This window comes from Moschus berezovskii, chromosome 7 (assembly GCF_049115385.1).
Source record: "Moschus berezovskii isolate FMDL1 chromosome 7, NW_MosBer_1.0, whole genome shotgun sequence".
Classification (NCBI taxonomy): domain Eukaryota; kingdom Metazoa; phylum Chordata; class Mammalia; order Artiodactyla; family Moschidae; genus Moschus; species Moschus berezovskii.
The window spans coordinates 60,171,405-60,196,707 of NC_142466.1; the positions used below are offsets into that span (position 1 = coordinate 60,171,405).

Below are 25,303 nucleotides of genomic sequence, written 5' to 3' on the forward strand. Positions count from 1 at the left end.
AACTGTTGAACTAGTCCCAGCTCCTCATTTGCAATTGAAGAAACAGAAACTCAGAAAGAATCAAGGATTTGTCAAGGCCACACTGCTCCCATGTAAAAGGAAAATCACTAAAATTCAGGTCTTCTCATTTTCTGTAACCATTTTGTTTTCCATGACAAAATCCTGCCTCTAGAACATGCCCTAGCTACAGGGACACTTTGGAACCAAGTCACCAGTAGGAGCGGAGAAGGCAATGCCACCCCACTCCAGTACTCTTGCCTGGAAAATCCCATGGACAGAGGAGCCTGGTAGGCTGCAGTCCATGGGGTCACTAAGAGTCGGACACGACTGAGCGACTTCACTTTCACTTTTCACTTTCATGCATTGGAGAAGGAAATGGCAACCCACTCCAGTGTTCTTGCCTGGAGAATCCCAGGGACGGGGGAGCCTGGTGGGCTGCTGTCTATGGGGTCACACAGAGTCGGACACGACTGAAGCAACTTAGCAGCAGCAGCACCAGTAGGAGACAGAATTAAGGCAACAATCATAGAAGAGGTTTACCATGTATTTAAAATCTTCACAGCAGCTGCTCTGTATGTGCCACACCTTTTGGCTAAGTGATTATTTACTCCAAGAGAAGGTTCTGACACCACATAAAGGGGGAAAAAATCAAGAACTATTTAAAGATAGATGACATTCAAAGTAGTTTTAAAAATATATGTAAAAATGATTCACGTGTTACTGGGATTAAGGATTTCCATAAGGTGATATAAAGATGTAGTGGGAAGAATGCTGACTTGTGCCACCATTCTTTTAACTTGGAGCTTGTTTTACGAGATGGCATACTATCTTCCAGCCTGGTGTGATAAAGGGGGTCACAGAAAAAGAAAGCTTCACGTGATAAATGGAACAGAAGCAGGACTTTATTTCAGTTCTGAGTAGAAGCTCTTAGAACCATTGCTGAACCTACCAGCAATCTTACTTTTCTTCTGCCCCAAGAGCAGCCAATCCCAAGCCATCGTTGCTCCTTTAGCCTACATCCCAGAATGAAGGCAGACTTGGAGTCACAGCTGACCCTCAGCAACTAAAGGCACTGACACGGAGGATTTTTGCCACCAGAACACAACCTGATGAAAGCTGACAGATGCAAAACAGTATCTAAAATGACTCCTAAAAATTCTAAGATGGCTGCTGATCATCCCCACAGTACCTGACATCCTGAAAGCCTTTCTGGGCTTCCCACAGTGTCAAGAGAAACAGAATTCTGGTTAAGGGAAAAGGAATTGGAAAGGGCAAAGTAGGCTGTAGGAAACTGTGTGAACAAAGAACATCGGAGAAGAAGAGTGGCAAAGCAAAAGCCAACAACGAAAGGTCATAAATAATAAAGGAACTCCATCCATAACAAAGCAGCACATACAGACTTGCACGACCAACACCAGGGAGGAGGGAAAAGGAAGCAGAAAGTAGGAGAGCATCCAGATGCCACAGGCTGCCTGAAAGACGATAGCAGATAAAGACTAGAAAAGAGAGGGACCAGACAGTGGTGAGGGGAACTGTGAACAGTTTTAAGAGAAAAAAAAGTTGTACCCCAACATTGTGTTTGCTGCATCAAGTTCCCTGCTCGAAGGGAAAGTGCAGTAAGGCAGCCCGTCCTCTGGGAAACATTTCCACTTCAACTGGGGGCAGGCACCTCCAGATTCTGTTGTTGTTCAGTCCCCAAGTCGTGTCCAACTTTCTGTGACCCCATGGACCGCAGCACGCCAGGCTTCCCTGTCCTTCACTATCTCCCTGAGTTTGCTCAAACTCAAGTCCATTGGTGCTGCCATCCAACCATCTAATCCTTTGTCACCCACTTCTCCTTCTGCCCTCAGTCTTTCCCAGCATCAGGTTCTTTTCCAGTGAGCTGGCTCTTCACATCAGGTAGCCAAAGTATTGGAGCTTCAGTTTCAGCATCTGTCCTTCCAATGAATATTCAGTGTTGACACACACGTTAAAGGGGCCATGAATGGTGCCTTCTGCCTCCAGTGAATCAATGCCCTGGGCCCTCACTGCTGAAATTATGGTGGGGAGGAGGCTTGGCTGCTGGCAGCATCAGCATCACCTGAGCTTGTGACAAGAGCAGAATTGCAGGTCCCACCCCAAACTGCAGTGACTCAGAATCTGCACTGTAATACAATTCCAGGATGACTTTCCAACACAGGAAAGCTTAGTAAGTGCTGCCATAATGACCACTCTTCCCAAAGTAATTGTATTATGCCCCGATATATGTTAAATTGGGGATATAGGTTAAGACTCTCAGGTATAGCATACTAGAAATTTAGCTCCAATATTCATTAGTTATGCACCCTTAAACAAGACACTTGATTTCCCCTGAGCCTCAGTTTCCCCCTCTAAAGACTGAGCACAACGATACCTTTCTTAAAGGACTGATGTGAAGGCCAAATGAAATAACATATGTAAGCTACAGAGTAAATACTGATAGATGTCAGTTCTATTACTTGCTGGCCATAAGCAGGTTTTGCTGAGGGGTGAGTGGTGAGGGTAAGAAGCAGGCGAAAGATGTTTTGAGAAAATGAGGGCAAAGAGAAGGCCAGGCAAGGGATACTGTTGATGGGAAGATACTAGCTTAACTTGAATACTCTTATCTGGTCCTCCTTGTTCTCTGCCCTCTGTCTTCAGAAAAACAGTAGAGTATTCAGAAAGAAGCTGGATGCTAGAAGTCATGGCACACAAGGATTTACTTCAAGCACCTCCTCCCCCATAGGCATGCTAATTATTTAGCAAATGTGCATAATTTAACAACTACACAGCCAAGTCTCTCAGAGTCAGTGATTTCCACTCACATCCCAACGCTTACAGGAAAATATCAACCCAAGTATATTTTCCTCAGCATATATTAAAGCTTCCCAACACAATATCTATAAATAAAGTACTGTACTGTATATGACTCATCCTGTTAAAGAATACATTCCTCCTTTTAAAAAAGTCATATTAGGTTTTTAGGAAAACTGGTGTCCTATAAACCTGAAAATTTCATTAATTACATAATTTCAAGCCCAGACTAACTTTGAGCTCTGTCTCCCTAAATTTCCTTTCAGTTCGGTTTGGATGTTTCATTTTTTTCACCACTATGAATGAATCAAACTCTTAAGAAAGATACGGGCAACCCAGGCCCTCTATTCAAGGGCTAATGTGGCCGATGCATCTTAATCATTGTGCATATTAAATTTAGCAACCATGTGGCCTCTGTCATTCAATGGAGATAAGAAATGTTAGTCTGGAGGTCTATGTATTTCTTAGTGCAAGTCTTTTGAAAGAGAAGAATTCAGCTTAAGCTATATTAAATCGTACTAAACTAAAATTACTCTATTGCATCAATATGGGGTGCACTTAGGTTTTTGGCCAGTTAACAAATATGATCCAAATGGAGAAATAGTATAAGGTGGATGGAGAGAGAGAATTTGACAGAATAACACCTCTTTCATAAGAAGGAAAGAGCTCCAGTTACAGTCAATTTAACTCCCTTCCCCTCATTACAAAGATCTCTCAGCCAAAACTGACATAAGCGACATCCAGGCACCTGGCGCCCCACCGCAGGTATGAAGGATGCTGTCCACAGGCCCTCCAGAGACCTGCTCTCAGGTGCCTCTTTCTGTCACAGGTGACACCTGGTCCCCAGAGCCTCAGGGGCTCAGCATGCCTCCACCAATGACACATCCACGAATTTGCAAACTGTTCATCAGAGGCCATCTCACAATACTGTAAAGCTCAACTGGCTTGCTCTGCTGTGTGTTTCCTGCAACATGACTTCAGTTCAAATGTGTTTCATCATTGGATATTCTCCTCTTAGACATGGGCTCGACGTTTTTACTCAGTCATTTTCTCTTATGGAGATGGAACCAAGCAAGCAAATGCCAACTGAAACCTTCAAACTACCTTTTGAAAGTGTAGACCAGTTTTTGCACCTACTGATAAGATTGGAAGCAAAGGCATGGAATTCAGAAGACACTCTCTGCCCAGCTCTGCCACTTACCGGCAGCATGTCCTTGGGCAAGTCTGGATTTCACCTCTGGCCTTTTTCTTCTCCTCTGTGATGTAGATATAATAACACGTCCTACCAAAGGTTGATCAAATAAGATCACATAGGTGGAGGCAGTCATGAAGTGAAATACTATGGCTTGAATTACCATACCAAGTATAACAGCAACTAGCTTGACTGCTCCATAAGGCTCAGGCTTGTTTTGTTTTTTTAATAATTCAGAGAAGAAGTCACAAGAAAAAGAGAAAGTGGCAGATTCTGCTTCTTAGTCCCAAGCAACATTTGGAACTGATGTGGCATAGATTGTATTATGATTGTGTTAATTTAACAGTATGGCAGTTTCAGGGTATTTGATCAGATTCATGTTTTTTAAATTAGTATAGTACTGCACAGTCTCTCAAATTTGTCAAGAGCACAGACCTAGGTGTCAAGAGACCTGAAAATTTTATTTGACTCTTTCACAATGTTCTATGGAACAATTTAACCTTTCTGAGTCTCTTTAAGTCTTAAAATTTGGTGGGTTTCATTCAGAAATTAATTTGGAAAGATTTAGCAAGAAACTTGAGACTTGCTCCAATAATTACATATTTGAAAAACTATTTTAAGCACCTAATCCTAAACAGGACAACATGTTTAGGTGCAAAGATATTTGTTATAGTATAATTAACAGCAGAAAAAGGACAATCAAAATGTTTAAACACAGTATATCATTTTTTATAAAAATATATGCTATCATTTAAAATGTTGACTCAGAATGCTATGTTATTACATAGGGAAATATTTAAAAAACTATGTTAAGTAAAATAAAAATCAGGGTACCCAAATGTATGAATGTTGTTTAGTTGCTAAGTCATAACCGACTCTTTTATGACCCCGTGGACTGTAGCCCACCAGGCTCCTCTGTCCATGGAATTTCCCAGGCAAGAATACTGGAGTGGGTTGCCATTTCCTTCTCCAGGGGATCTTTCTGACCCAGGGATACAAACTGTGTCTCTTGCATTGGAGGGGTGGGATGGGGGGAGGGGGGTTATTTACCTTCTTTACCGCTGAGTCACTAGGGAAGTCCAAAATATATTAATATCCTATTTTAATCCTACACGCAGGAAAGAATAAGAAAACTCCTTGCCATAATACTGCCAATAGCCATGCTCCACTGAAAATGAGTCATTTTTAGGCTTTTTTCTATTGTTTACAGTTCATTTTCAGCTTTCCTCTATTTCCCAAATTTGCTTTAATGTTTATAATTTTATAAATAAACAAAGCCTAAAACATAATATTAGGAGGTTAAAACAGACAGTCTAAAGTCACCTATTTCAGTGTTAAGGATCTATCCTTGTACCATAGTCTCAAATGTAAAGGTCTGTGATTAAAATAACCCATAGTGTCAAAGCAAGAAATCACTAATAAAAGTTTATAGCTACAGAATGCTGTTTAAACTGTTCCCACAGCACTCCCAGAAGTGATGGGCCAGGGTGTGTCCAGTGTAACAAAGCAATCAGGGTGGATGCATATAAATCTTTCTGAGAGTAAAAGTGCAATGAAGAGGCCAGTAGTCAGAATCATGACTCCATGTTTATGAGATACATCAGAGCAGTCTATGTAAATGCCAGTCTATGAAACCCTGTGTGTGTGAACTGATTTTTACAGCGATGTCATGCTTGGTCAGCAGGCTATTTTGGCATGGAATAATCCCACAGATGTGAGAAATACATTTCCCCATCATAAGGCTCAGAGTGATATAACACTACGGAGAGTTAATGAGCTTTTCAAAATGTTTTAAAAGCCAGTTCTGGAATGGCATTTTGATCTGCATCCACCATAGTGAGTTTATGTCTGGATTTTTGGAGACTGGAAAAAAGTGATGGAGCTTCAGGCCAACGTCCAAGGGTGGGCAACCAAGTGAAAAGCTCATGACGAGTTGCACACCAATGAGGTTGCTTTGCTTTCTGCATGGTTTTATGTCAGATTCACAAAAATCCAGCTACAGGATAAAATTCTCCCTCTAGTTTATCATTTTCTACAACCTGTTCCCTTGTGGCTCAGACAGAAAAGAATCCACCTGCCAAGCAGGAGACTCGAGTTTGATTCCTGGGTTAGGAAAATTCCCCTGGAGAAGGAAATGGCAACCCACTCCAGTATTCTTACCTGGGAAATTCCATGGACAGAGAAGCCTGGTGGGCTACAGTCTACGGGGTCACCAAGAGTCGGATACCAGCTGAGTGAGCAAGACTATATATATGACATGTATACATTTCCTAAGACCACGTTTTCAATTTGCCTACAGTCTAAACAGAGAAGGCAATGGCAAGCCACTCCAGTACTCTTGCCTAGAAAGTCTAAAAAGAAAAACAAAGTTCTCCTGATCATCAAGGTAAAAATTGAAAATGAATATTATTAAGCCACAGTCAGTTCAGTTCAGTCGCTCAGTCATGTCCGACTCTCTGTGACCCCATGGACTGCAGCACGCCAGGCCTCCCTGTCTACCACTAATTCCCAGAGCTTGCTCAAACTCTTGTTCATCGAGTTAGTGACGCCATCCAACCATCTCATCCTCTGTTGTCCCCTTCTCCTCCTGCCTTCAATCTTTCCCAGCATCAGGGTCTTTTCCAGTGAGTCAGTTCTTCACATCAGGTGGCCAAAGTATTGGAGTTTCACCCTCAGCATCAGTCCTTCCAAAGAATATTCAGGACTGATTTCCTTCAGGATGGACTGGTTTGATCTTAAATCACAAGGATTGGTCAAAATTCTGCTCACCTTTCTTTGAAAGAATCCAGGCCTCCCAAATTTGGGAGTCTGTTTACATGGTAGCTGCCAAAGAGTGAGAGAATTCTACCTGATATTTCAGCTAGAAGATGCTGCACGCAAACCAAACCAGGTTGCTAAGGGCAGAGAAGAGATGAAAGTGTTAACAAAGCAGAGGGTGGAGGCCAGAGAGCAACGTGCCCTCAGCCTCCCTGGAGAGGGACTTGGGGACGCTGCTGTCCCAGAAAAGCAACTGGGCACGTGTCCTGTCAGACATACCAGTAGCAGGGGGCAGCTAATCTACCCACCTGTCATGACACTTCTGTCCTCTCAGGGAAAGGTGCTGGTCTGGCCAGCAACATGGGCCACTTGCTAGAGAAAATGTGTATGAAGAGTGCAAGACAAGCAAACCGCCCCTCCATCAGGCTGAGCTTCTTCCCTGGGCCCACCCTTCTTTTCCATTTTGGAAAGCAAGAAGCAAACATGTACATCTCTCTTTTGCACCCTTCAATTAATAGATAATTTAATGTATTTATCTGTGGCTGTGCTGGGTCTTGCTATGCAGGCTTTGCTCCAGTTGCACTGAGTGGGGGCTACTCTCTCTTTGGGGTGGAAAGGCTTCTCATTGTGGTGGCTTCCCTTGTTGCAGAGCACGGGCTCTAGGGCACTGGGACTTTAGTAGTTGTGGCACATGGGTTCAGTATTTGCAGCTCCTGGCCTCTAGAGCACTGGCTCAATAGTCATGGTGAATGATCTTAGTTGCTGCACAGCACATGGGATCTACCTGGATCAAGAATCAAACATGTGTCTCCTACATTGGCAGGCAGATTCTTTACCACTGAGCCACCAGGGAAGCTCCAACAGATCATTTTTTTACAGCAAAAAAAGACCTAATTGAATTGTTGGGCTTCTTTAAAAATAAGCCACTTGTTCTTTTTCATTTTTTTAATTTTTATTGAAGTAGAGTTGACTTATAATGTGCTATTTTCAGGTGTACAGCAAAGTGACTCAGTTACACATAAATTTTTTTCAAATTATTTTCCCATTATTACAAAATATTTAGTATAGTTCCCTATCCTATACAGTAAACCAAAAAAGCCACTTTAATTTTTAAAGTTCTGTTGTTTCCAACTGAAAGAAAGAAATGGGTCCTACAATGGGGAAATCTTTCATTAAAACTTTCCAAATAATAGAAAATCCATCAACACGCGGCCCCTCCCTCTCCGGTTGTTCTTATTTTACAGCCCCAAGGTCATTGCTGCAACTTCTTTATGGAACCCAGAACCAGAGTAAAGTTCTTGACTCAGAATGGGAGTGGAGAGTGGGGCTTCTCACATTTCGTATGTGCCATGGGCCTATTTATGCTTTCCCACATCAGGCTCACATTTATAGCACCATCATCACTCCATCCAGACTCACGATCACTTGCTATAAACCATGACATTTCACATATCTGGCTTCACTTAAGAACGATCTCAGCCACGCAAGGGACTTTTCCAGACAACTGAAGCTTACCCTCCATGTAACAACTGCTGTTCTATTTTTTTTTTAACATTAATTAACTGAGTTGGAATTTTTTTCTGAAATTGCTTACGTACCCCCACCTTCTCTTAAACAAGACAGCAAGCTTAAATAATTTTTCTTCCTTGATTATTCAGGGTCATTACTGTGAACTTTCTGCCATTGATGTTATGGCCTCCAGAGTCTGTGCAGGTGTTTAGGACTGTTAACCCTACATCAGATGGAATGACACTTGCTGAGCATTTGGGCCCACTTCTGGAAGTTTGTTTGCCTGTGGTTTTCTTTGTGCAGTTCCCCTATTGTACATTACCAGCAATGGCAACCTCTGGCTACCACTTCCCACCACCCCACTCAGAGAAACAAATCCTGTCAAAGCCCAAGTTAAGTAATGAGGATGACATAAAATCGGTGCCAGCATTTGTGAGTCTTTGCTGCGTTCCCATCATTCTCTGAATGACTTTCAGATATCATCATACCAGTTGGCTCAGAAAGACAGTCTAGGGGATTTTCCTGTGAGGAAAGAACTAATTCTCAAGGTAGGTTTTTAATACTCAGTGGCAGTTGTCTGAAGGAAGGCTGCCTTTGTGTAATTTTCAGTTTTCTGGAAACTTTGAACTCCAGACACATGAGCTCTTACTCGTGCAGATAATTCATCCTGAGCTTTTGGAAAGATTTTCTTCTACGTCTCACCACTTTTCAAACTTTCCTCCACTCGAATCCTGTTTTTCTTTGCTTTTCTCCTACTTTCCTTCCAATTCCGTCCCCACCTTTCTTCTTTCCTTTCTCCCTCTTTTCCTTCACTCCCAGGTGTGTGTCCCCAATACATCCAGTAGTCTTCTGCATCATTGCTAAGCTGGCAGTCTGGAGAGCAGAAGTGAAGCAAACAGTAGAAACCCTGACTCCCAACCCCAGCTCCTCCTGCCAGCTGTGTCACCCAGACTGTGCTCACTCTGTCGACACTCACTGGCTCAGTCAAACCCAACTTTTCTGTCTCCAGCAAGAGAGTGACAATAAGGAAGGGAAAAAAGGTACAAATAAACTTATTTACAAATCAGAAATAAATCCATAGATATGGAAAACAAACTTATGGTGACCAAAAGTGAAAGGAGGGGAAAAACAAATAAGGAGTTTGGGATTAACAAACACACCACTATATATAAAATAGATAACCAGCGAGGACCTACTGTATAGCACAGGGAATGATACTCAATAATTTTTGATAACCAATAAGAGAAAAGAATCTGAAAAAGAATATATATATATACATATCTATGAAATGGAATCACTATGCTATACACCTGAAATAAACATAACACTAAGTTGCGAATGTCTGTGAATCAAATATATGCCAATTAAAAAGATAATGTATATGAATATGTTTAGTAATCATATGGAAATTATCATTAATAGTGAGTTTAATAGAATTTTTTGACTATATTCAGAATCTGGGATTTGAACTGGAGCTCACATTTAATTGTACATTATTCATAAATAAAATGGTAATGATAAAACTACAGAGAAAAAAGGTTTGACTAAAAACACATTTTTGAGAACTTCACTATATTGTTGCTGTTGCTCAGTCACTCAGTCGTATCCGACTCTTTGTGACCCCATGGACTGCAGCATGCCAGGCTTCCCTTTCCTTCACTATCTCCTGAAGTTTGCTCAGACTCATGTCCATTGAGTCGGTGATGTCATTCAACCATCTCATGCGCTGTCACCCCCTTCTCCTGTCCTCAATCTTTCTCAGCATCAGGGTCTTTTCCAACTAGTCAGCTCTTCCCATTCGGTGGCCAAAGTATTGGAGCTTCAGCTTCAGCATCAGTCCTTCCAATGAATATTCAGGGTTGATTTCTGATTTGATTTTGATGATTGACTGACCTGAGAATCTTCTCCAGCAGCACAGTTTGAAAGCATCAATTCTTTGGCACTCAGCCTTCTTTATGGCCCAACTCTCACATCCATACATGACTGCTGGAAAAGCCATAGCTTTGAGTAGATGGACCTTTGTCAACAAAGTAATGTCTCTGCTTTTTAATACTCTATCTAGGTTTGTTATAGCTTTTCTTCCAAGGAGCAAGTGTCCTTTAATATTATACATAATACAACTAAATTTAAATAAGTTTCTAAATTGAAATAATGTTTGTACATATTTTCATTATCAGTTCTTAACATAAGAAATCTAAAGAGCAGAAGGAAGTTTACTGTAGGACATTAAAAACTCAGTTCTTTGTTTAAAAAAAATGAAGGAATCTGGAAAACCAAAAATTGTACTCACAACTTTGATGGCAACTAAGGGGCAACTTCTAAATTTTTAGAAAAGCCATTCTCATTATCAAAAATTCACTACACACCCACAATATTTCTAGTCACTCTAAAAGCTAGTCACAGACTCTATTTTCCAAGTAGTTTATTAGTCTTTTATTTTTCTTTCACTTGGCCATACAGTGAAACAGTCTCCCAATTTATTCAACCAAATCATAGATAGTCCCGCACCATAACTTTCTCATAGCAGGTTCTCAATAATATTGATTGATTATTGATAGTCCATTATCCAAGGATATTTTAATATAAAATAGTCAAAAACAGAGAAATGAACCTCTCTTGGGTCAAAGTTAACTCACTACCCAACCCTCCCATAAACCTGCCAAGTTGCTCGCATTTTATTTGAAGAGAAAGAAATGTTCCAGGATATCTGGTGGGAAGACACAGATGTGGGAGTGGGTCCTGGAATGGGAGTCAGATGACCTGGGAGCAAACACTGGTTCTGTTCTCTACTGACTTGAAAACTTGGGCAAACTTCTTGCCCACCTGAACCTCAGTTTCCTCACCTGCAAAGGGAAATAATAGCTACCTCACAAGGCTGTTTTGAGTATTAAGTGGAAAATATATTTCTTAGGGATAAGATAGATAGTCAACAAATTTCAGTCAAATTAAAATCATCCCTGTTTCTGTAAAATGTAAATAGAGCTTCCTGGCTCTCTTGTTCACCGTGATCATTTTCATGTTTTTATTACTGTGGGTGAAAGAGATATTCTTGTCTTAGTACAACACACCTGCAACAGTCTTAATGTCATTTGACTGATGAGGCCAGTCTGGAAGGCCTTCAACTCTCCTATCAAGGACTGAAAAATCTTCCCTGCTAGTCTCATGACATTAGTGCCGGCCCAGAAGCAGCACAACAAGCTGGGCCAGCTTGGTGAAATGACTGGGATTGGGGGAGTCTAATTTTTCCCCTTTGGACCACACAGTGGAAGATCTAAGGCTCCAATAGTTCCACTCTACCTACTGATGCCCAGTGTGGTTTTGCAGAGTGCCCATACCCTTCCCTGCCTCTCTCCAATCCATTCATGCTTTAGTCCACCAATTCTTACAGATTCCAAGCAATCATGCATAAAAACTAAGCTCATTATTTTACAGTAACATTTTGTGCAAAGTGTGTACCACATAAAATCACTGTATGGCACTCCCTGACCATAACATTCCTCATTCCCTTCTAGCAAACCAACCCAAATTCCCATACACTATGGCCAGCCCTTCTCCAGATTCAGATCTCTAAAAGTCTGTACCTGCTCATCCATTCATTCATTTTTTGGCCACTACAGTGTCTTATGAGTTCTGCAAGCCTTTTATCTTATGGCTCCATTCATTCTAAAAACACTTCCACATTTTTGTGCTTAGCACAGTCATGGCTCAGGGCTTCCCTGGTGGCTCAGTGGTAAAGAATCTGCCTGCCAATGCAGGAGACGCAGGAGACAAGGATTTGATCCGTGGGTCGGGAAGATTCCCTGGAGTAGGAAATGGCAACCCATTCCAGTATTCTTGCTTGGAAAATTCCATGGACAGAGAGCCTCATGGGCTACAGTTCATGAGGTCTCAAATACTGGGACACAACTGAGCAACTAAGTATACATGCTTCCAAGGTGGTGGTGCTGGTAAAGAATCCATCTGCCAACGCAGGTGATATAAGAGACATGGATTCTTTCCTAGGTCAGAAATATCTCCTGAAGGAGAGCATGTCAACCCACTCTAGTATTCTTTCCTGGAGAATCCCATGGACAGAGGAGCCTGGTGGGCTACAGTCCATGGGGTGGCAAAGAGTTAGACATGACTGAAGCAACTTAGCACTCACGTGGGGCTTAATTAAAGATAATGAGGAATGATTAATTGCCCCAAAAAAGCCTCTCACAAACAAACAAGAGCCATTTACTGAGCTTCAGGCACTGCACCAGGTTCTGGAGTACAGGTCTCTGGAGCAAATCCATACAGAGACCTTGGTCCCTACTCATTAATCAAACAAACATGCCCAATAGAGATATAATAACAAGCTGAGATAAATGATCTAAAAATATCACCCAAAACCTTGACTTAGATTCATGAACTGGGAGGTTGGGTGGAAAGGGGTCACTCAGCAAAGTTTTCGCTTCATCTTCCCCTGATCTGAAGAAGAGGTAGGGGTTATTTAAACTAGGAGAAGGAGCCAGCAGAAGGTGGGCAGCAGATGAGTCAGATCCTAGGGTCAGGGTAAGAGAGTTGTCTGTTCTCTTAACAACAATGGGAAGTGATAAGAAGGATTTAAGGCAGTGATGTGACTGAAATCATAATCACAAAAAACTAGTCAATCTGATCACATGGACCACAGCCGAATGTGGTCCACTGGAAAAGGGAACGGCAAACCACTTCAGTATACTTGCCTTGAGAACCCCGTGAACAGTATCAAAGGGCAAAATGACAGGATACTGAATGAGGAATTCCCCAGGTCGGTAGGTGCCCAGTATGCTACTGGAGATCAGTGGAGAAATAACTGTAGAAGGAATGAAGGGATGGAGCCAAAGCAAAACCAATACCCAGTTGTGGATGTGACTGGTGATAGAAGCAAGGTCTGGTGCCGTAAAGAGCAATATTGCATAGGAACCTGGAATGTTAGGTCCACGAATCAAGGCAAATTGGAAGTGGTCAAACAGGAGATGGCAAGAGTGAACATCGACATTCTAGGAATCAGTGAACTAAAATGGACTGGAATGGGTGAATTTAACTCAGATGACCATTATATTTACTACTGTGGGCAGGAATCCCTTAGAAGAAATGGAGTAGCCATCATGGTCATCAAAAGAGTCTAAAATGCAGTACTTGGATGCAATCTTAAAAACGACAGAATGATTTCTGTTCGTTTCCAAGGCAAACCATTCAATAATGCAGTAATCCAAGCCTATGCCCCAACCAGTAATGCTGAAGAAGCCAAAGTTGAACAGTTCTATGAAGACCTACAAGACCTTTTAGAACTAACACCCAAAAAAGATGTCCTTTTCATTATTCAGTTCAGTTTCAGTTCAGTCGCTCAGTCGTGTCCGACTCTTTGCGACCCCATGAATCACAACATGCCAGGCCTCCCTGTCCATCACCAACTCCCGGAGTTCACTCAAACTCATGTCCAGCGAGTCGGTGATGCCATCCAGCCATCTCATTCTCTGTCGTCCCCATCTCCTCCCACCCTCAATCCCTCCCAGCATCAGACTCTTTTCCAGTGAGTCAACTCGTCGCATGAGGTGGCCAAAGTATTGGAGTTTCAGCTTTAGCATCAGTCCTTCCAATGAACACACAGGATTGATCTCCTGTAGAATGGACTGGTTGGATCTCCCTGCAGTCCAAGGGACTCTCCAGAGTCTTCTCCAGCACGACAGTTCAAAAGCATCAATTCTTCGGCGATCAGCTTTCTTCACAGTCCAACTCTCACATCCATACATGACCACTGGAAAAACCATAGCCTTGACTAGATGGACCTTGGTTGGCAAAGTAATGTCTCTGCTTTTTAATATGCTATCTAGGTTGGTCATAACTTTCCTTCCAAGGAGTAAGCGTCTTTTCATTTCCTGGCTGCAGTCAGCATCTGCAGTGATTTTGGAGCCCCAAAAAATAAAGTCTGACACTGTTTCCACTGTTTCCCCATCTATTTCCCATGAAGTGATGGGACCAGATGCCATGATCTTCGTTTTCTGAATGTTGAGCTTCAAGCCAACCTTTTCACTCTCCTCTTTCACTTTCATCAAGAGGCCTTTGAGTTCCCCTTCACTTTCTGCCATAAGGGTGGTGTCATCTGCATGTCTGAGGTTACTGATATTTCTCCCAGCAATCTTGATTCCAGCTTGTGCTTCTTCTAGCCCAGAGTTCCTCATGATGTACTCTGCACATAAGTTAAATAAACAGGGTGACAATACACAAACTTGATGTATTCCTTTTCCTATTTGGAACCAGTCTGTTCCTTTTCATTATAAGGGACTGGAATGCAAAAGTAGGAAGTCAAGAAACACCTGGAGTAACAGGCAAATTTGGCCTTGGAGCATGGAATGAAGCAGGGCAAAGGCTAATAGAGTTTTGTCAAGAGAATGCACTGGTCATAGCAAACACCCGCTTCCAACAACACAAGAGAAGACTCTACACATGGACATCACCAGATGGTCAACACCGAAATCAGATTGATTATATTCTTTGCAGCCAAAGATGGAGAAGCTCTATACAGTTAGCAAAAACAAGACCAGGAGTTGACTTTGGCTCAGATCATGAACTCCTTATTGCCAAATTCAGACTGAAATTGAAGAAAGTAGGGAAAACCACTAGACCATTCAGACATGACCTAAATCAAATCCCTTATGATTATACAGTGGAAGTAAGAAATAGACTTCAGGGAATAGATCTGATAGATGGAGTGCCTCATGAACTCTGGACGGAGGTTCATGACATTGTACAGGAGAAAGGGACCAGGACCATCCCCATGGAAAAGAAATGCAAAAAAGTGAAATGGCTGTCTGAGGAGGTCTTACAAATAGCTGTGAAAAGAAGAGAAGCGAAAAGCAAAGGAGAAAAGGAAAGATATAAGCATCTGAATGCAGAGTTCCAAAGAATAGCAAGGAGAGATAAGAAAGCCTTCCTCAGTCATCAATGCAAAGAAATAGAGGAAAACAACAGAATAGGAAAAACAAGAGATCTCTTTAAGAAAATTAGAGATTCCAAGGGAACATTTCATGCAAAGATGGGCTCGATAAAGGACAGAAATGGTATGGACTTAACAGAAGCAGAAGATATTAAGAAGTGGTGGCAAGAATACACAGAAGAACTGTACAAAAAAGATCTTCATGACCAAGATAGTCACGATAACGTGATCACTGACCTAGAGCCAGACATCTTGGAATGTGAAGTCAAGTGGGCCTTAGGAAGCATTACTATGAACAAAGCTAGTGGAGGTGATGGAATTCCAGTTGAGCTATTTCAAATCTTGAAAATGATGCTATGAAAGTGCTGCACTCAATATGCCAGCAAATTTGGAAAACTCAGCAATGGCCACAGGACTGGAAAAGGTCAGTCTTCATTCCAATCCCAAAGGCAATGCCAAAGAATGCTCAAACTATCACACAATTGCACTCATCTCACGCACTAGTAAAGTCATGCTCAAAATTCTCCAAGCTAGGCTTCAGCAATATGTGAACTGTGAACTCCCAGATGTTCAAGCAGGTTTTAGAAAAGGCAGAGGCACCAGAGATCAAATTGCCAACATCCGCTGGATCATGGAGAAAGCAAGAGAGTTCCAGAAAAACATCTATTTCTGCTTTATTGACAATGCCAAAGCCGTTGACTGTGTGGATCACAATAAACTGTGAAAAATTCTGAAAGAGATGGGAATCCCAGAGCACCTGACCTGCCTCTTGAGAAACCTGTATGCAGGTCAGGAAGCAACAGTCAGAACTGTACATGGAACAACAGACTGGTTCCAAATAGGAAAAGGAGTACGTCAAGGCTGTATACTGTTACCTTGCTTATTTAACTTATATGCAGAGTACATCATAAGGAATGCTGGGCTGGAAGAAGCACAAGCTGGAATCAAGATTGCCGGGAGAAATATTAATAACCTCAGATATGCAGATGACACCACCCTTATGGCAGAAAGTGAAGAAGAACTCAAAGGCCTCTTGATGAAAGTGAAAGAGGAGAGTGAAAAGGTTGGCTTGAAGCTCAACATTCAGAAAACGAAGATCATGGCATCTGGTCCCATCACTTCATGGGAAATAGATGGAAAAACAGTGGAAACAGTGTCAGACTTTATTTTTTGGGGCTCCAAAATCACTGCAGATGCTGACTGCAGCCAGGAAATGAAAAGACGCTTACTCCTTGGAAGGAAAGTTATGACCAACCTAGATAGCATATTAAAAAGCAGAGACATTACTTTGCCAACCAAGGTCCATCTAGTCAAGGCTATGTTTTTTCCGTGGTCATGTATGGATGTGAGAGTTGGACTGTGAAGAAAGCTGATCGCCGAAGAATTGATGCTTTTGAACTGTGGTGCTGGAGAAGACTCTTGAGAGTCCCTTGGACCGCAGGGAGATCCAACCAGTCCATTCTACAGGAGATCAATCCTGGGTGTTCATTGGAAGGACTGATGCTAAAGCTGAAACTCCAATACTTTGGCCACCTCATGCGACGAGTTGACTCACTGGAAAAGACTCTGATGCTGGGAGGGATTGGGGGCGGGAGGAGATGGGGACGACAGAGAATGAGATGGCTGGATGGCATCACCAACTCGATGGACATGAGTTTGAGTGAACTCCGGGAGTTGGTGATGGACAGGGAGGCCTGGTGTGCTGTGATTCATGGGGTTGCAGAGAGTCGGACACGACTGAGCAACTGAACTGAAATGAACTGTGACAGAAATAAAAGACACTTTCACAATTGCTGGCAGCAGTGGGAAGGAGAGTAGTCTGCAGGGGATCAACTGGCTAGCTGGCCATTGGACTCATCTGGATGTCTGAGATACGGTGGGTGGGGAAGGGATAGAGTAAAAGGAAGTTCCCAATTGGAGAAATCAGATGAATATTAATGCCATCACTGAGACAAGGAACTGCAGGAAAGGACACCTTGGGGGCAAAGGGACAGAAGTAGCCATTGTTTCAAGCTCTATGCTGAGGGCTGTAGGTACATTATTTTGGCTTTCTGACAAGGCTGCAAAGTTGGTATCATTATCTCATTTTTCAGATTAAAAACCCAAGGCTATAATATCAGCTTAGTTTTTCTGACCCAACCTTTGTGGATCTAATTTTTCAGGGCGATCAAGTGCCCAATTAGCCTCCCAAGAGCTCTTAAGAAGAAAGATGACTTTTCCTTAGAAACCAAAGCCCAAAGCCACAGAGCTCAGATAGAAATGGATTTGGAACGTTGCCAGAGACTTTGAGTAGGTTACTCTGGGACCTGCGGCAGGGCGGCCATGTGTGATTGTGCATAATTACAATGTGCACAAATGTAATATTGTAATATTACAATTATAATCATAATGCAATGTGTGATTGCATACTGCACAAACCCAGAGGGCACCAGTCATATAAAAGTTCCTGTGAATTCTGCCTCCTGAATACATCAGCCCTGCCCCTCCCCAGTTTCTTTTCAAAGAAAGACTCCAAGCTCCGTGACTCTAGGGTTCAAAAAGAATCAGTGACCAAGGCAACACCATGCACTTGACCTCTCTGGTCCCAGAGCTTCTTTCCTCTTGTGCAGCTTTCATTCAGACCCAGGTGTTTACCCCTCACCCTTTTCTCTGCTCATCTAGTACCCTAGGGAGAAGTAGATGTAAGGAAAGAGTGACCCGTCCATCATTAGACTACTATTGCTTACAAGAGCTCCCCAGGGGGATATACCAAATCTAAACCATTGGTAATATCTGCCCAAATTAATGCTACAGAGAAACAAACAAGTTACACAAAAGTTGTCATCTTTTTATCTAGTTATAAAATATGCCCCAAAATTCTGATTAAAGAGTGTCCTTGCTCACCTGATTGCATCTTCCCAGACCCAAGGTGCTGGCCTAACAGCAGTCACCAATTCTTTATCTTTGAGGAAGACCAACCCACTCTGAGATTTACCCCGAAAAAGTCTCGTTCTCTGGCCCCAGGGTGAGGACAAACCATAGCTCTCCAATTTGAAAGTTCAGGCAGTGAGAAATGGAGCTGACTCCAGGACTAAGAAAATCAAGGATTCTTTTCTCATCAGCCCCTAAGGCGGTGACACCACGTTCGCAGAAGTGCTTTGGATTCCTGAGTTTCTTGCTTGGGAATGCTCTGACAGGAGGCACAGTCTTCAAGTGTGCCAGCCCTGGCTCATGATGGGGAGGGAGCTGACCCTGCGGCCTGTGATCAGAATGAGCTCAGCTCTCCAAATGAAACTGCTCTACCAGCATCTCCATCCTTCTCAGCCCTTACCACCGTGGCCCTTTAAAAGGTATGGAACATTCATTTTAAAGATGCTTTTTATTGATACATATGACCTTGTTTCTATAAAGGAAGTCAGGAAGGATATATTTCTCAATTTCCAATCAAGATGATTCCTCTGCAGACACACTGCAGTGTTTTTCTTTTTTTTTTGAAACCTCATCTCCTCTATCAACTCTGATGTGGGTGGTCCTTTAAAGTTTTGAATGTGCTTCCTTGTCCCTACGCCACGTAGCAGAGTGTCAGTTGACATTTAGGGTCACCCAGGATTTTTCTACTACAGAAGTCCACGTATGGGCCAGTTCCCACTGCAGAAATGAGCCCTTTGTCTGCAGCCGGCGCTGCTCGAGGGCAGATGCAGTCCCCAGACTCTGGCTGTGATGGTGACCCTCTCCTCACAGCATTCCTGGGATACTGATGTGCCCGGTATCCTTCTGCTGGCAGCTGACACTTTCCCCAGTGCTGGCTCATGACCCAGCCCTGAGGGCAGGAGGGCTGCAGCGACCCCGCCCTGAGCACCTCTTGACTTGTATCAGCTGGTGCAGTCTGGCAGTTGGAGAGGCTCAGCGGCCAGGCTGCCCTGTGTAGAGACCCTGGCTTCCTGCCAATCAGAATTCCAGGGGTCTCATTCCTCATTTAGCTCCTCTTTTTCTCCAAAGTTCATGGGAACTTGGACCATTAACTGACATCATAAGGCTGTCTTGGCCTGAACACTTTTTTGAGCTAACTACTATGACATTGGAGGACATTTGCCAAATCACAGGCTAAGGCTCAAAGCCCTCATTCCCTCCCCATCTTCAATTTCTCTCACCACAGAAAGAGTTAGAATTACTAAGACAGCACTGCAGAAATGGTGCAACTGAAAATGGAAAGTGCAGCTAAAATTTAAGGATAGACTGGAACTACGGGATTTGATCTCTGTCCCTATTTCAGCTCTGAATGGGCAGGTGGAAAAGTCAAGTGCGCACTGGCAGGAGAAAAAGAAAATGTGTTTTTGCTCTTATTTCTTGTTCGAGCAGTAAGTATCCAGATCAGAAACATAGCTGGAGGATCAAATAATGACTTTTTCAAAGTAAGGGTTACGATGCTGGGAGGGATTGAGGGCAGGAGGAGAAGGGGACGACAGAGAATGAGATGGCTGGATGGCATCACCGACTCGATGGACATGAGTTTAAGTGAACTCCGGAAGTTGGTGATGGACAGGGAGGCCTGAGTGCTGTGACTCATGGGGTCGCAAAGAGTCGGACACGACTGAGCGACTGAACTGAACTGAACTGATATGTGGCTATCCCTCGGAAATGACTTGTTCAGGCTGATCTGTGATAACCAAAACTTAGAAAGGAATAAACCACGGCAACTGAAGAATCACTTTGAAAAATTATTTTCTGCAAAACAATTCTCAATAGACTGGGAAAAAAATTCTAAGTGATCAGTAAAAACAGGAAGATATATTCATCCTCCTGTATAATAAAATAAATACTAGTTTTAAAAAAAGAAAAAGAAGCATAGCTGGGTTCTCATAAGGGGAAGGGAACCCAGGTAACAAGCATTATCCTTTGATTTCCATCCCTACTGCCTTGGGGGGGTCTTGCTCTCCTGGTGCTTATTCTATTGTCTTGATTGTTTTAAAAATAACTGAATGAGTTCCCTAGTTGTCAGGAAGGCACCACTTCTACAGACTGCTCGGAAGGAGTGACTATTTCCCTTGCTGTCCTCCGCCTTCAGCTAAGGTGTTTTACAGAGAAACTGCAGGTACCCAAGCCTGCTCTTACCAGGCAGGAGGCAGGCCCCCTTGAGAAGCATTTGAGCTTCAGAAGAGGGTGATCCCTCTTAGGCCACACTTGAGGTTTACTTTTGTCATTCCTCATAAATGCCACATATTCTCACGAATGAAGGGGAAGTATCAGAAGGGGAAATTTAAGGAAAAGTCAGATGGGATTAAGTAACTGAATCTGCCTCAGTTTGAGGACTAGCAGAACTGAGGTGAAAAAAGAATTAGGAGACCACTCCCAATTTCAATAGAAATAAGCTTCAAGCTACCTGATTAAAAATGAAAAACCTTCCTTCTACTTCAAAGATTTCTGCTCCACCCAAGGGCCTGGCCTAGAACAGCAGAGCTTCCCTCCTCACAACGACAGATGAATAATAAATGCTCCTAGTCAGAAGAAAGGGCATACAAACAATTTCTCCAAAGTTTTGGTTATTGGAGATTTTATCTATGGCTAATAGTAATTCCATTTTACAATTTACAATTTCTTTGGTCTTTGAAATTAGCTAGCTCCAGTGATGAAGAGGTTATGTTAATACAACAGAACAAGACCCTACAGGGCCTGCCTGGAACAGACTGCTCCCCCTCCCATGTTCTCCACCTGCCTCTGCAGAAAAGCTTTAGCCTCCTAGGCCTTCCTTGAGTTCCAAAGAATACATTTAATCAGAGAAGTGAAAAAAATGTAGAAAGAAAGAAAAACAAACAAGACAAAATAATAAGAATTTAGCCATTAAAAAAAGTCAAGGACCTTTAGTTCCTTCTTAAGAGTTATAGATAATATTCTGAGTTGTATATTTTGAGCTGTTTTTCAGATACTGAAACCCCTATCAGGTAGAAGTTAACTATATGCTGCCCACAAGCACATAGGTCCCAGAGTGGCTGGAACCAGACAGTGGTCTGAAACTGGTGAGGTCCCAATTACCTCATCACCAACCAATCAGAAGAATGCTCATGAGTTGATCATGTACCCCACAATGCCCCTGTTCCTCACCATGACTTTTAAAACCTTTCCCTAAAAGTTACTGGGGAGTTCAGGCCTTTTGAGTACTAAATACTGGACTCCTTGTTTGGAACCTGAAATAAATATTGCGTTTTCTTGTACCATAACCCAGTGTCAGTAGATTGGCTTTACTGAGTGCAAGCAAGCCAATCCAACTTTGGTTTGGTAACATTAAGATTTTGAGAGGGAACTGGTTATTTCAAATCATTAAAAGATATATATCATATGTACAGAATATCAAAGAAAGAAGTCAAGTAGGTAGGAAATAATCCCTACCCATTAGACATTTTTTTAGGTTTCATAAAGATAAATCTATATAAGATAACACCTAAATTCAATCTAGTTCTGGTCTAATAAACTCTAGGTGAGAACCAGCATGGTACTTTTCTTCTCCCTAAAGTGTTTCCCAAAGGATTAACCTAATTTTTAAAAACCCTACCACTCTATTGTGAATAAACCTCTCACAAATGAATGCCATAATTACTGATTTAATTTTTTTCTTCTAAACAAAGAGTATATATATATATATATCCTCTAAAGTAAAAGGTTTACCTACTACCATAGTTGAATGTTGTATATTAAGTAAAATTTTTATTTACCTAGAAAATATAATTTTTCAGGGGAAATGTGACACTAAAACCACCTTTACTATGGCTAAAGATGAAAGGTTACTTGTGATCGCTAACAAAAAACCTATTACAAGAAAAAAGATAAAATTAGCAGTAATTATTCTTCCAGCTAAAGCAGGAAACTGGGAATAGTATTACAAACAATTAGTTCTTTTTCCTGTCATTTTTTTTAATGATGAAGAGCAACTGTTCCTCTAGTGAAAGGACTCAGTAAATAAACTTAAGCATGACTTTCACCTCATTAATCTGAAACAGGGAATTTTTCACCTCAGCAATTGCTCTTCAGAAATGAGACAAACCTCTTGCTCACATCAGACCCCACAATCTACATGTTTATTATTAAAATAAATGTTACAGGAGTGGAACACAGGTGCAGTTTACAACTGCATGATGATTGATCACCATTTTTTTATCCACGAAAAAAATGAGTAAGTTGCCAAAATTGATCTTTTTTGATCATTTCTCACTTAATGTTAGAAAAAGAACAAAGAGCATAGTTATACTATCAGAAATGCAAAAAAGAAAAAAGAAATGCAAGTATTTCAGTTTTTTCCTTCATGTGCTCAAGTAAACCTATAAGACGGTCAGCAGTAAACACAGAAACAATCACAAACCCCCTCAATTCTGAAATCCCCACAGACTATCAACTCTCTGGGAGGCTTAAGGTAGAAAACAAAGTATTTATATTAGCATTAGTCAACTTTAAAGGTCTCTTAAAGGATACTTACAGTTAAATCTCTGTAAGAATCAACTTTAATAGTCTTTTAAAGTATACTTACAGTTAAATCTCTGTAAGAATCACACATTCGTCTTCATTCCCTTTGTTGTGCAAGGGTAAATGAGTTACAGGAAAAAAAACCCTGCAAATACCATGCCTTGTGATTAAGACGTCATCTTAATGCAGACTTTGTATTTTGGCTTTTATGAAGGTTTAAAGGTTAAGGGCAACATAAATTATGCAATTCCTCCTATGCCAGGCCTGTAAAAGGTGCTTTCAGTGTTCATTAAAGATATTGCTTCCAAATAGGCAAAAGCTTTTTTGTTAAGTGCCAGAAAAGAAACATTTCCATTATGCTCATTACTGCAATGCTGGAGAGCCAAAACAATTTGGAATCAGGAAACTGCTAGAGTCTGTTGTTCCAGAATGTATAGCAACTGTCAATATACACAGAGAAATTACCCTTCACTGTTTGGACAGCAGTACAGTAAAACAGTCAGCCAACACGCTGGTCTGCTTCCAGGAGAAAGATAATCTGGCAAACCCCAAAGCAACAGCAACAGTTGAGGTTTTCCCCTTCTGCCTCTGCCACAAGAGACAGATCTGAATAGGGCCCAGAGAGACTCGATTCACACTAGAATACCCCTGACATCCCCGTGTAAGGGATGCTCGGGTAAACTGACATTCTCACACATTCCTCTCGGTCGGCATTACCACGTCCTTATTTAGGTTTTGTCATCCCCTCCAGCTAAAGTACAGCTTCTTTTCCCTTTACACTTAAGCGTACTGCGTCTGCAGAAGTCTGGGCTCTTTTATCGCAAGGAACACCACACCCATTTATCCTCTACCCTTCAGGGGCAAACTATAGGTCTGGCTGTATCTGCGTCTCTCCAACTGGAAGCCAAAGAGGTCAGAGCTGGACACACAGCGCCCAACTTGGACCAGGTCACCACCACCCCACCGGCGCTTTGGCTCTGGGGGCGGATTATGGAGACAGACTGCCTGGTGTAAGCCCCAGAGTCGCAGAGATTCTTTCCAGAGGACAGCCCGCACTCCCTGACAACTAAGTGGCAAAGTTGTTTCTTCCTCCTCTGCTGTAATGCCCACGCATCAACGCGCGCGCGTGAACCAACGCACACATCTTCGCTCCCTCAACTTACCAATTTAGACTTGGCGCGCTGCAAAAATTCTTCCATGTCGTTGAGAAAGGTATGGACCGGGGATACCCGGAGGGCGCAGAGGACTATCTCCTCCCGGGCGAGAGGAGCCGGGTCCCCGGAAAGTGGCCGCCCGGGACGCAGCGACCGGCTGCTCCCTCCTACCGCTCGGAGGCGGCTGAGGTTGTGGCTGAGCTCTCGGCTGTCGCCTCCCAGGGCTCCCCACCCCACCCCGAGCCCCGCCGCCCGCTCGGAGCGTCCGACTCTCCCCTAATAAGGAAAGTGGGTGTGACGCCCGGGAGCCCCAGGGCGCTCCTGGCACGCTGGCTGGCACGCGCCTGTGGGGCCGGAGCTCCGGGGCTGGGGCGCGGGGGCGGGAGTGTTGGCGGATGGCGAGGGGCTCCTCCGCCAATCGCAGGGCCCCGCTGCGGCCTCCTGACGTGGCGCGCCGAAGGATGCTGCAACCATGGACAGCGCCCAGAAGTGTGAGCCAAGGGCAAGGGGCTGCTGCAGAGGGAGGCTCTGCCGCAGGCACCGCCGCTGTCAGCCAGGGGAGGTGGAAAGAGGGAAGAGAGTCCCCCAGAGAGCTCCCCTCCTCGGCCAGCGCCTTCCTGGCTGGCTGGCAAGTTACAGAGAGCTCCAATGGTCACTTAATGAGCCGGCTCTGCTGTCCTGGCCAGGGGACACACTCAGCTAGATTGTGGGGTGGAGGGGGTTACTGCTCAGCTAAAAGCAGTACGACCTTGATGGAAAATAATAGGAAGAGCAGGCTAGGAGGTTGTGGTACGTTGCATCTTTCCTTCTTGCTCTCAAAACATACCTGCCCAGCAACAGACCTCTGCAGTTCACCCTAATTGGGTACCCTTATGTTGGCCCTGGGGCTATGGATACATCCATCCTTCTTCAGTCGCAGCCCCCATCCACTCTGACACGTGTGCTCAGGAACAGTGAGGGCGACAGAACCTCCTTCCTGCATAAGGGTCTGTGTTTGTACAAGATCTTCAGATCATTTATCTGTACATTAAAGTTTAAGATGTACTGCAATAAACACTTAAACTCATAGCCACGAACCTTATTTTAAGTCACAGAATATTGTCATGTGGACTCTCTAGCCTGCCTTATCGGGGGCCCACATATATCTGTACTTTGGCACACCTGCCTGTAATGCCCTTCCTGCCCTCCCTCCAGCCCCACTGCCTAGCTAACTCATGCTTCAGCTGTCAGCTTAGAGGAGTGACCTCGACACTGACTACACTTCAAAATCACATTAATATCACCCAGGGCTTTAAAAAAAAAAATACTGCTTCCCAGGCTATATTCCAGACCAATAAAATCAGTTGCTCCAAGAGCAGGAAGACTGCATCAGTCTGGTATAAAAATGCTCCAAGTGATTCCCACATGCAGGCCAGGTATGATCATCTGGCACACAAACTTTAGTGTGTATCTGAACCACCCAGAGATGTACTGAAACGTAGATTTTTGTGCTTCACTCAGAGAATTTCA

General features: G+C 43.0%; 1 protein-coding gene across 5 annotated transcripts in view; it reads right to left on the reverse strand.

Annotated features, from left to right (window-relative positions):
• Positions 1 to 24,025, reverse strand: part of PRUNE2 (prune homolog 2 with BCH domain) — a 308,955-nt gene extending 284,930 nt beyond the window's left edge. For 4 of the 5 annotated variants that reach the window (XM_055426909.2, XM_055426908.2, XM_055426911.2 and 1 more), the window contains exon 1: positions 23,804 to 24,025. In XM_055426909.2, the coding sequence (XP_055282884.2) occupies positions 23,804 to 23,839 (36 nt within the window). In that variant the 5' untranslated portion in view covers positions 23,840 to 24,025. Of the gene's footprint in view, positions 1 to 22,704; positions 23,774 to 23,803 lie in introns of those variants that run through there. The other variant, XM_055426907.2, reaches the window with a different exon arrangement.
• Positions 24,026 to 25,303: the final 1,278 nt, after the last annotated feature.